At 46.3% G+C, this 16,779-nt stretch overlaps 1 protein-coding gene across 1 annotated transcript in view; it reads right to left on the reverse strand.

Moving 5' to 3' along the window:
- The window catches only part of LOC118789040 (potassium voltage-gated channel subfamily H member 7-like), a 72,975-nt gene that overhangs the window by 39,084 nt on the left and 17,112 nt on the right, over positions 1–16,779 (reverse strand). Inside the window, exon 3 of the mRNA XM_036545328.1 lies at positions 3,217–3,372. Coding sequence (XP_036401221.1) covers positions 3,217–3,372 — 156 coding nt within the window. The remainder of the gene's footprint in view (positions 1–3,216; positions 3,373–16,779) is intronic.

The raw sequence follows: 16,779 nt of genomic DNA on the forward strand, positions 1-16,779 counted from the left end.
AATTCTGACGCAATACATGCATCTAATATAATGGCATACATGAAAGTGAAGTAGTGAAGCACGTAAATAAATTCATTAATGCCAATAAACATATGCAAAGCAAGACCAGGCGTCTCATTTTCTGAACACATTCCATGGAGCAGGGGGTGAGTAATTTGTTTCTTAAGCACTGTGTCTAATGATGTCACTTTAACAGGATAAGGCTCCACACTCTTGTTCACTACACACGTTAAAAGCATTAAACAGCTGGCTCTCTTTACTGAGCAGTGATTTTCCTTTAGGGGAACAGCCATCCACGCACATCAGCCTCATCTTTTAAAAAAGTTTGCAACTCCTCAAAAATTTTGGTCATTGGATTTCATCACTTTAGTTCTTAGTGTTGCTCAGGAGGTGGGAATTGGAAGCTGAGGTCTGTGGTCCATCTCTGAAGACCATGGTAGGACCATGTTTTTCCAGGGCAGCCACTAAACTCCGCCCACTGCACACACAGACATCCAGGGATTGCATTCCAATGCAAGAGCGTTTCCGCTTGCTGCTACGATACCGCAGGATATCTTTACATTGAATGCTAATTTGATCTGAGTTTCCCCCTCATTGTCCCTAAAACATGACTTTGTGATGAAGGCACTCTCTGTGCAAGGTCAACCCTGGCACATCCTGGGCTTCAGAATGCCGGGGCTGAAAGTGCTGACGGTTTGAGAAAGCTTCCCCTTGTTCTGAGGACTCTGCTTATCAGGGCTGCGCACCCAGGCTAATTTGTCCCCTCCTTCACCGTCCTGCAAGGGCCTCACCGAGACGAGCAATCAGCTCTGATTAGCGGCAGAGAAAATAGAACACACACGCTTGTGTGCACACACATAAATACACACATACACACACCTATGCACACTCATGCGCACACACACAGACACACACACACACACAAACATACATGGGCGCACACATGCACACACACACACGCGCGCACACATGCACGCACGGACGCACACACACACACACACACACACACACACACACACACACACACACGTCTTAGCATGTATATTAATATGCTTCTCTGGACACTGGAGCTGTGAGTGTGTCCACACTTCACCGCATTGTACCGCACTGCACAGTTACGCTGTGAGCCGTGTTTTGAGCTGTGTTGCAGTGAGCCGTGTTTTGAGCCGTGTTGCAGTGTGCCATGTTGAGCACCGCCGTGTCGAGCACCGCTGTGTTGCAGTGAGCCGTGTTTTGAGCTGTGTTGCAGTGAGCCGTGTTTTGAGCCGTGTTGCAGTGTGCCGTGTCGAGCACCGCTGTGTTGCAGTGTGCCGTGTTTTGAGCTGTGTTGCAGTGTGCCGTGTCGAGCACCGCCGTGTCGAGCACCGCTGTGTCGAGCACCGCTGTGTTGAGGTGCGCTGGGTGGCTCTGCCATGCTCGGTGTGTGGTCGTGCTTGTGCCCTCGAACAGGACGCTAAAATGACGCCCCTTTGACATTTACACCTCCTGACACGCAGCTGAGAGGACGGCAGGCGAACAGCGCCTTGGGCTCCGTCGCCGAGGCTTGCTACCACACGGCTCAAAAATAACAACCACAGAGCAGAAAATAAAGCGGAGGGATTCCAGAAATGATGAAAGCCACTAATTGAGGAGTGATTGTAAACCTCGAAATAAACGGCAGCGGGCCCCCCGGGCAAAGGAGACGCGACGCTGAGTTCATTAGTGATCTCTGCTCACTCACTCACTCACTCAGTCACCCACTCACTCAGTCACTCACTCACTCACTCACTCACTCACTTCCTCACTCCCACTCTCACTCAGTCTCTCACTCCCTCACTCACTCACTCACTCACTCACTCACCCACCCACTCACTCAGTCTCTCACTCCCTCACTCCCTCCCTCTCACTCTCCCTCACTCCCTCACTCACTCACTCACTCACCCACCCACTCACTCAGTCTCTCATTCCCTCCCTCTCACTCTCCCTCACTCCCTCACTCTCACTCTCACTCAGTCACTCACCCACCCACTCACCCACTCACTCACTCAGTCTCTCACTCCCTCCTCCCTCGCTCGCTCGCTCGCTCCCTCGCTCGCTCACTCCGGGCGAGCGGCTCCGGCTCGCTCATCTCTATGTCCACTGGCCCAGCGCTGATGGGAATACAATGTTTAGCATTGGCAATTGAGAGGAAAAAATGACCCTTCACATGAAATGAATTCAGCCTGGTGAGTCAGGTATTAAACACTCAGCCATGGCGTACAATTAGTTTCTCGCTGGCTAAATAAAGAGGGGGGTGGGGGCAGAGATGTGAATGGAAACGTGGGCTTTTTAAGGGCTGAAATGCTGCCTTAAAAAGCTTTTCCACTGCCAGTTTAACAGGGGCACTGAATGAAATCAGAGCTATTAACCGAGTGAAGACACAGCTGCTAAACGACTCTTTGAGACGGGGTCCTTATTCGCGGCAGCTATTCAGATATCCAGATAACCGTGAATAATGTTTTATTCATGCCGAGGCCAATTATGGAATCGCCCTCTCGTTTGGCAGAAAAAAACACTTAAAGGAAGCTGGGAGGGGGCTTCTCAACGGCAGCGCTGCTGCTAGTTGAAGCTTCCTGTCCAATTAGCGTGATCCGCCGATGACCTCGTCATGCTCGGGGAGCCCACATTACACCCCCCGCCCCACAACACCAAACCCCCCAAACCATCCCGCCCACAGGATGACGGGACTTAACTGGAAACCATTTACATGGCAACGCCCTGACAGACAGGAATCAAATATCCCATTTAGTTTTTTTTTGGTTGTTTCTATTTGGGCCAATTTATACGCTTGCTTCCATATACTCAACATCTTGAATTCATACAGTTGGCTATTTACCACAGGGATAAGGTTACACGCTCATTACTCAAGGGTATAAAAGCCATCCCGTGCCCAGGAACTGAACCCCACCACCTTCGAATCGTAGGCTTCGCTCCTACACCACAACAAGGGCCGTGTTTTAAGGATTAGACTACTCTGTAGAAATGCTGCTCTAAAACAGTTTTTATATAGTGTAAGGCAATAAGGGACAAAGCCAGTGAATAATGTATTATGATGCAAACGGGAGATGGTGTTAGAACAAGATCTGCACACCCCGCCCCTTACTGCTGGCAACAGCCATTGGTCCGAGGGTTCAGTGAAAGGGTGGGGCCTTGTGCGGAAATGTGCGGAAAACAGCGGGGGAGGGCGGAACCACTCACTGTGGTTGGATTTGGCAGGAGACGCGTGGTTGAGCCTCTCCAGAGAGTCGCTGCTTCCTTCGTCCAGGACGTAGTCGAAATTCAGAATGAACATCATGACCACGCCCTCCTCGTTCTTCACCGGGATTATGTGAGTGTTGCACAGGAACTCCGACCCTAGGAGAGAAACCAGAACAGGCCGTTTTTAACCTGAAGACACAGAATTTTCATACATCCATGTTTTTATGCTTTACTTTGACCAGATGCACTCGTAGTCCTTAACAACAATGCATAATTTCCCAGTACTAGAAATCACTGCAGTTTAATGTAATGTAATCTCTGTAGCTGCTGTGTTGGTGGTGTCTCAGATTCTTGGAAGAATAAAGGAAAATCACTGCATCATGCTTCACACAGTTTGTGGCTCTCTGTCATCTTGCCTTTATTTCAGCTGCCTGGTTAAATGAAAAAATAAATAAGTTTGCTCCATGGAAGAGGAAGGTCAATGTTGCACTTCAGGAGAAACATGTGCTGTGGTAACAGCTCTACTGCTTACAGGACAACTGTTTCTACTTCAAGAATCAGCTGTGTGTGTGTGTGTGCGCGCGCACGCGCGTGTGTGTGAGTGTGTGCGCACGTGTGCGTGTGTGTGTGTGCGCGCGTGTGCGTGTGTGTGTGTGTGCGTGTGTGTGTGTGCATGTGTGTGTGTGTGTGTGTGTGTGTGTGTGTGTGTGCGCGCACGCGCGTGTGTGTGTGTGTGTGTGTATGTGTGTGTGTGTTTGTGTTCACTAATATGTATATGCAAAATATAAGACAAAGTATACAGGAACTGTGAAGTTCTGACTACTGTCAAAACTGCATGTTTTATGGACATTTCCTAGTGAAAAAAATCTTTTCTTCTTCTTCCTCACTGTCAATTTGTCCTCATATTTTTTTTAACACCAATAATTAAAACTCAATCATGACATTGCAGTCACTATTATTAATAATATTCTTTTCACATTCCATTTCCTCAATAGCAAAAGAAGCATAAAAAACGCTCATGGTATTAATAATGATGATAATTAATTACAGTTATAAATGTCTTTCATTCATTTAGCATTGATGAGTGTTCATAATCTTAAACTTGCAGACTATTACTCATCTTCCTCCATAATTACAGTCTGTAAATGTGCCTCATTAATTGCCTTTTTGATGGAAGGGAACTTTGACTCTGAGGCAGATGGACAGAGAGTTCGGGACAGAGCTCAGTGCCAGGCAGTAAGGGTGGTGACAGGGGGAGAGGGGCTGGACCAGGGGGTGAGACTGGGCTGGCCAAACGTTGTCCCAGCGTTATCCTGCGGTATGTGTGTGTGTGTGTGTGAGGGCATGGTGTGTGTGTGTGTGCGTGTGTGTTTGTTCAGCATTTGTTAACAGAGCGTGAGACTCCTGAGGTGTCCATGTTCTGCCTGGAAAACCAGCCGGTGCTGGATGTGCAGGCCCCGCTGTGACCGCTGCCGCCGCGCCCTGACGCTGGCCGCGAGGCAGTGTGTCACAGGGACGCCAGCACGGCCCAGCCTCCCGTGTGAGCTGTCCCCGGGCCTCGCGCCCAAACAGGGTGCATTAGTAACACCTGTCTGCGTTTGGGGCTGAGCTGTCATCAGGAACACCGTGAAACGGGCAAAGTTCGCCCTTACAGAACACACACAGTAACACACTCCATCCGTCTGATACCGAGAGCTCAATCAAAAAGGAGCAACTGTGACACTGTGACATCGTTCAGAAATGCTATACAAGTGTGAGTTCCATATTAATATGATATTGCACATTTCTGTACTAACAACATAGATGACAGTCCTCAACACTTACGCATCGCTAACGAGACACTTCTTACATGCAGCTGTGCTACTAATTACAGATGTGACCAAACAAACCCACACAGAAGGCAGAAATTTTGAGCTGCAGCAAAATTAACACCAGCTCTTTGTGTGCAATGCACCATGGGAATTTATGTGAGATCAGAGGAATTTGAGTGCATCATGGGAAAATGAATGTAAGAGATAGCACATATGCAGTCTTACCCTACAGCTGTGTTTCTGCAAAGTACTGCAACAATGCTTATTGCAGCATCTCTGAGCATCACATGTGATGGTGATCAAACGGACATTACAACAATTTAGAAATCTAACAATCACGAGCTGTCACATCAAATGTATCAAATACAGAAGCCCATAAACAAATCCAAAAAATGCAGACACAAGCCGTGCTGCAACACTGGTTCTGCCCTGGGATAAACCCAAACAGCTTCACGCTGTTGAAACAAGGTAGCACCATTGCGTGAGATGATTTCACAAAGAACAGAGGTGAGCAGGAGAGAGAATTAACATACCTAACATCTAGTGACACTCTGTCTTACTGAGGGAAGCTAATATACATAAATATCATAACCATCTCCTGAAGGGCTGTAACTGCAGAGAAACCTGCTGCCCAGACAAAGCTATTTATAGCTCACGGACAGAGCAAAGCCCCAAACAGCAGCCAGACCCCCGAGGTACAGCACATAAACTACACGAGCCTACACATCTATCAACAACAACAACAATAACAGTACAAGAAAATCTATTTTCCCTACACCAAGGTGAATAAATCTACTTAGAGTCACCGGAATATGCTAGGCTAAGCATTGCTGCGGCCTCAGTAGTACATCAATGTCAATAATGTTGGATTGTGTTATAAATTTCCCAAGCCCAGAGAGCAAATGAGACAGCCTCCCTGGAGATGTCCCATACTGGCCATGCTGGGAAATAATGCAGGGGAAGCACTTTTGAATTCCTGTATTTTGGGGGAAAAAAAACGGAAAGCCTGCCTGGGTGTTTAATATGGTGCTGTGTGCAGTGTATGATCAAGGCTCAAAAGGTATTAGCTGCATTTATAATGGCCTGAAACCTTTGTGGGAGTCCGGGGTCTATAGTGGGAATAGATGTTTGCCAGTAAAACTTTTGCTTTCAGTAAAAGTATTGAGAAAGGACTCGGAGGCTATTACTGACGGTACGCTTCACCCCCCTACCGAAAGTTTGGGTGCCGCAGCCGCCGGCGTGACTGAGCTCACTGAAATACAAAGTCCTCTGCAGCAGACCAGCACCCAGCTCCACCTCCTGATCTCTCCACACTGCCCGAAAAGGCCTGCAGACTTTACACGCAAAATCTTATTTGCACGATTAGCAGCACAATCCAGTTCAGTTCAGAGGGAGAAATCTCCAGGCAAAGCTTTTGGAGTTTGCTGTGTTTTATTTAGAAGAGAGAGGAACCGCAGAGAAATTAGCAGACTCTGTGCTGTGGAGTTGGAGTGCACGGCCGTGTGGAGCTGGCTGCTGACCCTCGGCTGAGATCGGGGAAGAGGACAGATTCGGTGAGAGGGGGTGAGGATGAGGAGGGTCTGAGAATACCCGCTGATGCAGAGGAGGAAAGGTTAGGGGATTTGCATAGTTCAGAGAGAATGGGTTGCTGGGTCTCAGGTAATTGGCCCCAGGGTTGCCTGGAGACGCTGCAGAATCTATAACAGTGAGTAGCTCAACACTGTAGAATTTTATAGCTCTGATTAATGTTACAAAAATAACTTCTTTTGACTCCATTACAAAACTTGTAATTATCAGCTAAAGAAAAGGCATGATTTATTATTATTATTTATTATTTATGCTTCTCGCTGTCCTGAGTGATTAAAAAAAATACCCCTTTTGCGTTGGGGTTCATGTACGTCACTCCGGTACACCCTGTGACCTGTGACCTGTGACCTGTGACCTCAGAGTGAGAGGCACTGCAGGGGAAGGGCGGTGACGTTTCTGTACACAGAGTTCAGTGATGGCAGGACGTTCCTGGCACCCTCCAGCACTGAGAGTCTTTTAATCAGGTCAGTGTGCAGCTAGGCTAAACCCGCACTGGCCGTTAGCGTCCACCAGCACTGCGTGAGAGGGCAGCTGCCTATCACCACCCTCGCAAACAATCTCCACCTTTGATCATAAGAAGAAAAGTCTAAAAACACACACAGATCTGCCTCATAAAGCGGCAGTGGGACCCGTGCCACGCATGAGTAAATAAAGGCTGCAGTGTCCGACAGAGACGGACAGCAGAGTGAATACTCCACTCAGGCTGGGCACAGAGATGCAGTTCACAGTGGGGAGGGGGCTGGGCCCGTGACCCCATGCGGCACGGCCTGGCTCCAAGCCCATCTGCTTGCAGGACAGGATGACCCACTCTCTAAATGATGGGTCAACACCAGTGTGCTGTCCAGCCAATAACAGAGAAATAATCACTCTCCCTCCTATAACAGAGATATAGTCACCCTCTGTCCTGTAACAGGGATATACTCACTGTCCTACCTATAACAGGTGAATAATCACTCTCCCTCCTATAACAGAGATATAGTCACCCTCTGTCCTATAACAGGGATATACTCACTGTCCTACCTATAACAGGGGAATAATTACTCTCCTACCTGTAACAGAGATATAGTCTCTCTCCTACCTGTAACAGAGATATATTTGCTCTCCTGCCTAATGCAGAGACCCATGTGCTGTCCTGCCCAATGCAGTGACTCTCTTGTTTTCCCACCTAACTCAGGGGAGTGGTGAAAAGGCACCACAAAGCGAGTTTAACAGTGAGGAAAAAAACCTGCCGTGTGTGAAACTGACGTTTTTCACAATGTCTCCCCGTTTGCTGGGTGTCTCAGTCAATCAGAGGAATAAAAAAAAAAGTGATTTGGCCTCCCGCTGGCCCTTCTGGGAAGACACCTGACGCTTCATAAACAGGCGGATCAAACGATCCCCGGCACCGAGGATGCAAATGATCCGTGCCTGCGCTCTGAGTTCCCGGCTCTGCCGAGAGAGGCCTGTTAGGCACGCTCTGGCTCTCCCCGCAAACCGCGCTCGGCCCTGCCAGCAGCGCCAATTAGCCCAGTCCCTGCCGTCTAAACTAAATATAACGAGCGCCCGTCGGGCCCAACGCGGGCGCGGGGCTCTAACAGGAGCCCGCTCCCTCGCCGGAGCGGAGATAGCGCCGGGCCTGCCCCTCCTTCCTGCGCCGAACCCGACCCCGCCGCATGGCGAAACATTGCAGGCGAAACCAGGCACCCCGCTGACAGTCCCCTCCCCTGCCCTGACTGGGGGAAGGAGACGGGCTGTCTCGCTGTCTCCTTCCCTTTAACACCCGCCTGCTTCCCCTCGCTCGGGGACTCTCGCAGGAACAAGCTCGCATTTTATCATCCGTACGACTAAGCCCTCCCTCTTATTGGCCAATGATATCCCAATTCCTCTGTGTGGTATCATGTCCTGGTTCTTCTGGGCGGTTAGAAAGCAGTTGGAACGTTACACTGCCATAACACAGGCTCCCCCCCCGTGGCATTATGGTTAGGAAAGCATCCAGATACACAGGACTAAAGGCTTGCTTTCTTCCTCCCTCTCCTTTGAAGTCAGATGATACCGATGGTGGTGCGGGGTTATTTTCGAGTCGGCGCACAGAGGATAATGCACAGACATTAAAAATTCATGACTTTTAGTTTTCAGCCCTTTAGCCACACGGCAATTACATCCAGGAATGACCCCTTTGTGTCTCTTAAGACTTCTTCTTCTTCTGTTGTTAATTATTAAGAGTAAACAGGGTTCTCATGTCTTTGCAGGCCTGACCTTTCTCGATGAGCATATTAATGCATCCTTCAGGTTAACTCAGATTATAACGGTACAGCACTACCGCATCAGAGATACATTTTTTCCTCTTCATGCAGCCTTGTTTTTGGATTGTATGTTAGGCTCATCTCACTACAACAACCTCAGCACCACCAAACATTGGCTGTTCTTCTGCACTAAAAGTCAAAGTGGATTTCTGTGGGGTGGGCGCTCATTGGAGGATAGGCGTTACTCGACCAATGTCTTCCCAGCAACCCATAGGTGCGTTATTTTGCATTATTTCACAGGGTGCCAGAGTGGTGAGAAGAGTAACCTCTGGCAACATACAAACACTTATTTCCAGCGCAACAAAACCTATTTGTTCTGCCATCTTGGGTTGCTGGTCATAGTTTGTTGATGACACAAATGGAATCTGGACCGTACAGCTCACATTGTGCTCATAGTGAGCACCTTAACCAGTGAGCTACTGAGGAGTCCATCACAGACACATTTTATCGTGTTGAAATAAAGCTTGAACAAGTTAACAATAAATATGAGAAATGCTGCATTAAAAGTCTGCTCTCATAACATCTACATTTCATCAACATTTGTGGCTGGTTACAGAGTGATCAGAATAATCCCAGAATTACAAATTGCAAATAATACAAATAATTAGGTATTCCAAATGTTACATTACAGTCCCTCCAAGGAGAAGCTTCCTGTAGCTGCCGGTCTAGGACTAGGTTTGCTGTTTACCGGATAATGTTAAAATTGTAGTGGTTGGGGAATCTGGTCCTAAATCAGCACTTAAGGGCAACTGAATTGCCTTGAGTGCAACTGTGTGTCTCAAAAGATCCCCACAGGGCTGTATGTAGTTAATGTCCAGTGACAACAAACAGCCAAGTTTCAGCACCTGATTGTAGGTACTGCCTATCTGAGAAGGGTATCTCCTAGCTCCTGATGAGAGTTGGGTTTAAATAGGTCAGTAGGGACAGACAGTCACCGAAACAATGCCGGGATGGCTTGTTGTCAGGATGAATTCCTTTTTCTTGTTTTGTTATTTATATTTAGCCATTTTTCCCCATTTTTGCTCAAATTTTAGTTACACATTTAAGTTTGGTATCACCACAGCCCTGGAAACACAGAGTAGAAGGATGAAAATTCACCATTTAACATCACCAGCAACAAAAAAGTCTTTAGAAACAAACATGAATACATTTATTTTATTCAATTTTGTCGTATATTTTTCCTTGCTTGTTTGGCTCTTTCAGAGCCCTCTCACATATGTCATGGTGCATGACTGTTGTGACGTCATGTGTTTTTAAAGGTATTAAAGATACCATTGTAAAAAAAAATATTAATAATAAAAAACACGGGTGCGTGTACAGTAGCTTCCTGGCCCAGGCAGGCACCAACTGCAGTGGAAGCATGTTTTAGGGAATTAATTTACCTCGCCAGATGGAACATGAAACCATGCGAAAAATATGAACAATGGGGGTTCCCTTTATCTCACCGCCTGCTGAATGTCACCTCTATCCATGTGAATCGTGCGAGACGGCTTCATTTACTGTCCACAGCCCTTTAACACAGAGCGGATATACCATTATACAGGGGGAGAAAATCTATTACTATATGCAGCACTATGGACCGCTATCTGTACTCTGTGTCTAACATGCCAAAGACAAAAACCCCTCTCATGATCTGCCGTTGGAGGAGTTCAAACCTAACTTCTGCCTGACTATACAGGCTGTATTTAATTCATCACTACACACAAAGCATTCATCACAGGCCCCGATCAACATTTTTGAAATAAAAATACTCCCATGATATTCTGGGACTGCCACTGATACGTGCAACCAGCTCTGCTACTTTCCGAGTTCCCCGGCCGACAAATGTTCAGCAAGCGACTCATGAGTCTCCCAGAGCCCAGGTTTGCCATTTTTCACCTTAAATCAGCGGCCACGGCGGTGAGCCGCGGAGAGCAGCTCCACTCACTCGCGGTGATTGTCATTATCGGGGATTGTTCAGACAGGTGGGCACCTACACCGCTGATTGAATAGAGAATTCAGCGCTTCATTCACCCGGCAGACGAGCAATCGGACGGCGCGCTGCTCGGTGAGAGAGCGCCGGGCTCGGCATTCAGGCTCGGCCCTCGGTCTGAGGTTCCACCCTGCTCACTGAGACGTCATCAAATCGAATCAAGGGGAGAGCGAGAGGGAGGAAAACAAAGGCTCTCTGGTGCGTGAAGCTAATGAGAATGACAGTGGAGGTGGGCCGGTCCTGACGCATCGGAAGCTGAGAGACGGGGCTGCTCAGTTTGGGGGCTCCTGCCGAGATGGGGACCACGCTGGGAGTCTGTCCAAAATGGCAGCGCCGATGTGACCATAGTGACCCTGGGGTACTGACTGGGAAACATTCACTTCCATAACATCATTTGAGCTCATAAAATTCAGATACAGCCTCATGCGGCCGTCTGTTAATGGCCGCACTTGCAACATTTTGCACTTTTTTATTGTTATGTACTTCCCTCTCATCATCTTCTCATTATTCCTTATTCCCTGATCGTTTTCAGCAGTGGCTACTTAACATTGGGTTAGCACACTGAGTATTGGGGAGAACACATTCAGATGACCATATTAAGTGTTCCAATGCTAAAACCATTAACGCAAAATAGCTTGTTATGAGCTGGCATCGTTTTGTATCAATGCTTTGAGGGGAAGTGTGATTTTTGCAAATGTTTATGAACTAACATGTTGACAATATATGATTTGTACTGGTGAGTCACTTGGAGTGTTTGTGTATATACATATATGTGTATATATATATATATATATATATATATATATATATATATATATATATATATATGTTTATATGAAGCATTTTTATCAGAGATATTAAGAACTTTGCTGTTGCAGACCTGCTTTTTACAAATGTGTGTTACTGAATTACGGTTTGACATGAGTAACTTGCATTTTTTTCATGCTGAAAGCATTTTTGTTATAGATTAAAATTCCGCTGCCAAATGACACAAGGGTAGTAGTGGGGCGTAAGCCTCCAGATTTCATTTAAATGAGTACAGCTTAAAAAGTCATATGTGGCCAGACATCCAAATGACAAAAGTCACCAGAGTTTGAGGCCAGTTTGAGTTGTTCTTGGTAATTTAAAAAAGAGAGGTTTTTAATATTGGTAATGCTCTGTTTTTTCCTGCCTCGGCAGTCAGCCTTCTCTGGGTTGTGACAGAATTAATCCTCATGCATTTCTTAAATTAATCTGAAAGGAATCACACAGTCAGAAGCCAGCAGACGGCATGCCACTCAGGTGTGAACCGCAGAGAACTGAAGCTCTTTAAGAAATTAACTAGATGCAACACAGTCCTACCGGCTGAAAACGGGCTCAGACTGAAGACAAATTTAATCACAGTTTGAGGGAATGGTACCAGGAGGATAAGGATGGCTCAAAAAATCTGCATTATTCTATAACAGAGAACTAAAAATTATAACAACACCAGCTCACAGCCGCAGCAATGTTAACGGTTCACTCGTCTGCTCTGGCCTTGCTGCCTCATCAAATCAGTTCACTCTTGCTTCTATTAGTAGCCCTTGGCTGATTTTCCCTAAGGCCAGTCTTGTTTTCTGTTGTTTTTTTTTGAGGGTTGAACTTAAGACTCCAATTACCTCATTATCTGCATGTATTGATCGATTGATTGAAATTGTAGACGTGCTTTTGTGCTTTGGCAATATTTACCGCACTGACTGGCTGTGCACTGCCATGTAAACACTACAGGTCCAGACCTGCTCTGATCTCATTAAAGTAATTGAAGTAATTAATTGTGATTGGCGCCATGGATGGAGCAAGCAAAGAGTGCAACATAAAATATAAAAGAGATTAATTCTGTTAGCAGCTTACTGTACTGTTTTTTTTTTGGCCATACAGACCAAATGAGCAATTGCCTCTATCTGTTTTCGATTAACTATGAGCAAGGGGTAATATTTCTCTGTGTGAACTACTTATGGAAAAATGATCCTGCTACAATATTCTGTATGAAGGGAAAGTCCCACAGCTAAGACTACCCAAAGCTGTATTGCTTATCTGTGTATATTTTAGCATGCAGACTGTCTTTCTGGGAGTAGGGAAGACTTAAGAAACCTGCTTGTTCATTCGTCATCTGAACAATCATGTCATTTTGTTATCATTCAACACAATTGTATCACAATCATATCATTATCACAATGGTTTCATTGTGTCTCTCCCAGTGGGAGATGGGCAGATAGGGGGCGCTGCGGAGCAGAACACGCAGGCCTCGGGCACTCTGTGTAATTGGGACTGTGGGGAGCCTAGGCCAGGTTTCATGAGCTACACCCATGTTCCTCTTAACAGGCCGGCGTCTGTCGTCATTTCACCCTGAGGAGTCGAGTTTCAGTTCTGTCTGCAAGACCTATCCCCTCCTCCCATCACAGTACGCACACACGCACACACATACAGACACACGCACAAGCAAACACAGACACACACACACATGCAAAAGCAAGCACACACATACACACGCACACACACACACACGCAAACACAGACACATGCACACGCACACACGCACACACATACACACACACGCACACCAAGGGCAAACAAGGTTCCCACTCCGCCTTGCTCTCTGTGAATCCAAATCCCTGGCCCCCAGTGGTCGCTGCTCGTATCGATTTAAACATTTTCTGCTCGGCTTCACTTCCTCTCTGATGACCCTCCTGGATTACGCGGGACTCTGGCAGAAAAGCTTTTATCAGACAGGTGTCGGCGTGCTGTTCAGGTGGGGCCCCGGCAGGCCCTGGCGTACAGGTTAGGCAAATGGGATGCCTTTGTTTACCGCATGGGCAGAGAGGGATAAAGGAGAGAGAAGCCCAGCTTATTAAAAGGCCTGATCTGCCAGGAGATGCCATCATACAGTACAACACTCCACTACCAGCTGCACCACTGTTCCCCTCACTGTGAACACTGCACAGACATGAGGCAGGGCTGAGAACGGGGAAATGATCCGAACTCATTTCACCAGCGCTTCACAGCCCTGCCTGCGTGTGCACGGGGGAGATAACCACTTTCGGCAAGTTTGGACCATTAACAAAGGTTTTTAAACACCACACACCGTGGCTGCCAAATAAGCTCGGTCTCACTCTCTCGCACCAGCCCTCGTCACGACTGATTTAACCTCTCTCCGCAAACTCAGGTGCAATGCTTTCTCTCCCTCTCCCTCTGCCTCTTCCTCTCTCCTCTCTCTCTCCCCCTCTCTCCTCCTGCACACACACACACACACTCTCTCTCTCTCTCTGTACTATAGAATCTGTCTTGTTGGTACATTGCAGCACCACTCATCCTTGGAAAAGCTTAATGATCTATAATTCATTTTGATTCAGAATGTATAAATAATACACCCTCAAGTATAGCTGGCATAAGTGCAAAACCTGAAACAGCGCTGATTACTCTGTTGAGACACCTGTGTCACCTACAGCGTGGACACTGATTTACTGCAGCAAAGACGTCACGCAGAAAAAAATGGCAAAGACTCAAACTGACATTTATCATTAATTAAACAGTGACAGGTAAAGACCGCATTAACCCTGCAGCCCCTGGGAAGGTCTTCCCGTCCATACAGCTGCAGTTATACTCTGTTACTTGTGCTGATCTGAACTTTTCCCCATCATCTGCAGCTCATACCGTCTTCAAGGTGTTTGTTTGAGCGCGGCTTCACTGCACCAATCCAAACAGCTCTGGCTTTATGAAATGGAGTAAAGTAACACAGACAGGTCACCTAAGATGTCATATATCCCACACTCTTTTCAGTGCATCACACTTCATGAAGAATATTAAGAACATTTGATGAACATACTGTATTACCATTATTATGTATATCATAACTTTGAAACGATGGCTGGTGGGTTCATTTGGGTTGGTGGTACTGCATACAGCTTTGGTCTGGCTAACAGCTCCAGCTAACTTCTGATTATCTGGGCTAACGGAGAGGAGCCGTGGTTCGGATCCTCAAAAACAGAAGATCCATAAGATGTAATTTCAAGCTTTACATTTTAAATCGACAAACAACTTTTAACATCAACAAAAGAATGACAACCAGCTGGGCATCCTGGTTGCGTACTGCACACAGGACAAGTTTAGTTCAGAGGAACATGTATGTTGCAAGAAGCAGGACTCAAGTGACAGATAACTACCAGATGCTAACTGCGCATGCATTTTCTGCCAACAATCCGTATGGACAGTAAAAAAAAAAACCCAGACATTAGGTCATAAGAAACATTTTTCAAACGGTCTAAATTATTTCACACTAAAACTGGAAGTTTATTACCCATTTTCCCTCGATCTGGTTGCTAGGTACTAAAATATGTCACACTTTAACAGGTAGCACTGTATTTATTAACATACTTGTAAGAGCATAAACAAAGGCTAGGAGCTGCTACTGAAAGCAAACCAAACACAGCAGGGAAAACCAATTCATATTTAAAAAACAAAACACAAAAAAGATCAATCAGCCGTTGAATTATTCTTCCCCTATGATAAATTGCACAGAAGAAACACAGAAAACAGCCTAAATTTCACAACATTGCCAGCCAATAAAAAACACCCTCAACCATCACTTCATATCAATAACTGGAGAGGGTCAAGTGAGTTTCCCCCCCAGCTAAGCTGGAGAGTTTGCTCTTATGAGTATATAAATAGATGCTGCATTGAGATTGGTTCCAGTTTCAAGATGATGGAAATTTCATTAGATTCTATTTCCACTATCAATAATTAAAACAATGCTGCTAATCGAGCCATTCTCTTTACTTTGTAATGCAAACACAGCTTTCCTTCGTGTGAGGAAGAATAATTGTTTGCAATAATTATTTTTCTTCAAATATGTGTCGGAGTTATTCTTACATTTTAGGAAAACATTCTGCCCTCTCCCACAGGTCAAACGCAAATTGTTTAACAAAGGAGGCGTTAAAAGGACCCATGGCTTTTCTCTGCGGTGGCTCTCCCTCAGCGTGTAAACAGAGAGAGAATGATACTAATCAGAGCTGATCGCCCCGCATCTTCGAACTGATACCCCTGCGGTAAAAAGCTGTCTCGTGATGCGGACGGAGTGGCGCAGACACCCTCAGCAAGGTCTCCGGGGTAACACGGCTGCGTTGTGATGCTGGAGCTTTCCAACGTACGCCGCGTATATATTTTATAGTGAGTGCATTTGTATTCGGCATGTTCTACCGGTCGGGGAGAGAGAACGCAGGGTAACCAAGGAACAGGCTACATAATGTCTCTCTTTTTAAATGTCACACAATCGCTCTGGCAATTCCCTCTCCATTTCCTCACTGCAGAAACCCAATCCATCTCCCTCCTGGAACATACTGTATAACAAACATTAGCGAACTGCCACTGGGTCATCTACCTGACCTGAAACAGAGAAGACCACCTTAAGAAGGCACTAACCACTTATAACAGGCACTTAGTTTCGGTCTATGGGAAAATTAAACCCAGGGAAAGTGTCTGGTTGGACATACCAAGGGCTTTGGAATCTGCATTTAGGGCCACTGACCTCCTGTATGTGTGGAACTAGCAATTAAAATACTTTCCCTGTGGTGCATTTTAAAATACTTCAAAATACTTATTAGGTAAAGTAATTCTTAAGTAAACTATTGACAGCACATATCAGAGAATGTGCTCTTCAAGGACGTTTTCCTCATCGTCTGCCAAACGATGAAGCGTTTTGCGACGAGTGTGTCGCTGCAGGGCACCCTTTGAAGGTTTTACGGAAACCTTGTTGTGATTGAGGGTTGTGCGAATTCTGCGAAGGGCGAAGTTGTGCATTGTGATGGAGTGTATCAAAGACCACGCGAGCAATCTGACAGGACGGACGCTGAGGTTATGGAAATTCAAGGGACAGCCTGTGCATCCCGTGAGATGCAGC

This window comes from Megalops cyprinoides, chromosome 14 (genome assembly GCF_013368585.1).
Source record: "Megalops cyprinoides isolate fMegCyp1 chromosome 14, fMegCyp1.pri, whole genome shotgun sequence".
Taxonomy (NCBI): domain Eukaryota; kingdom Metazoa; phylum Chordata; class Actinopteri; order Elopiformes; family Megalopidae; genus Megalops; species Megalops cyprinoides.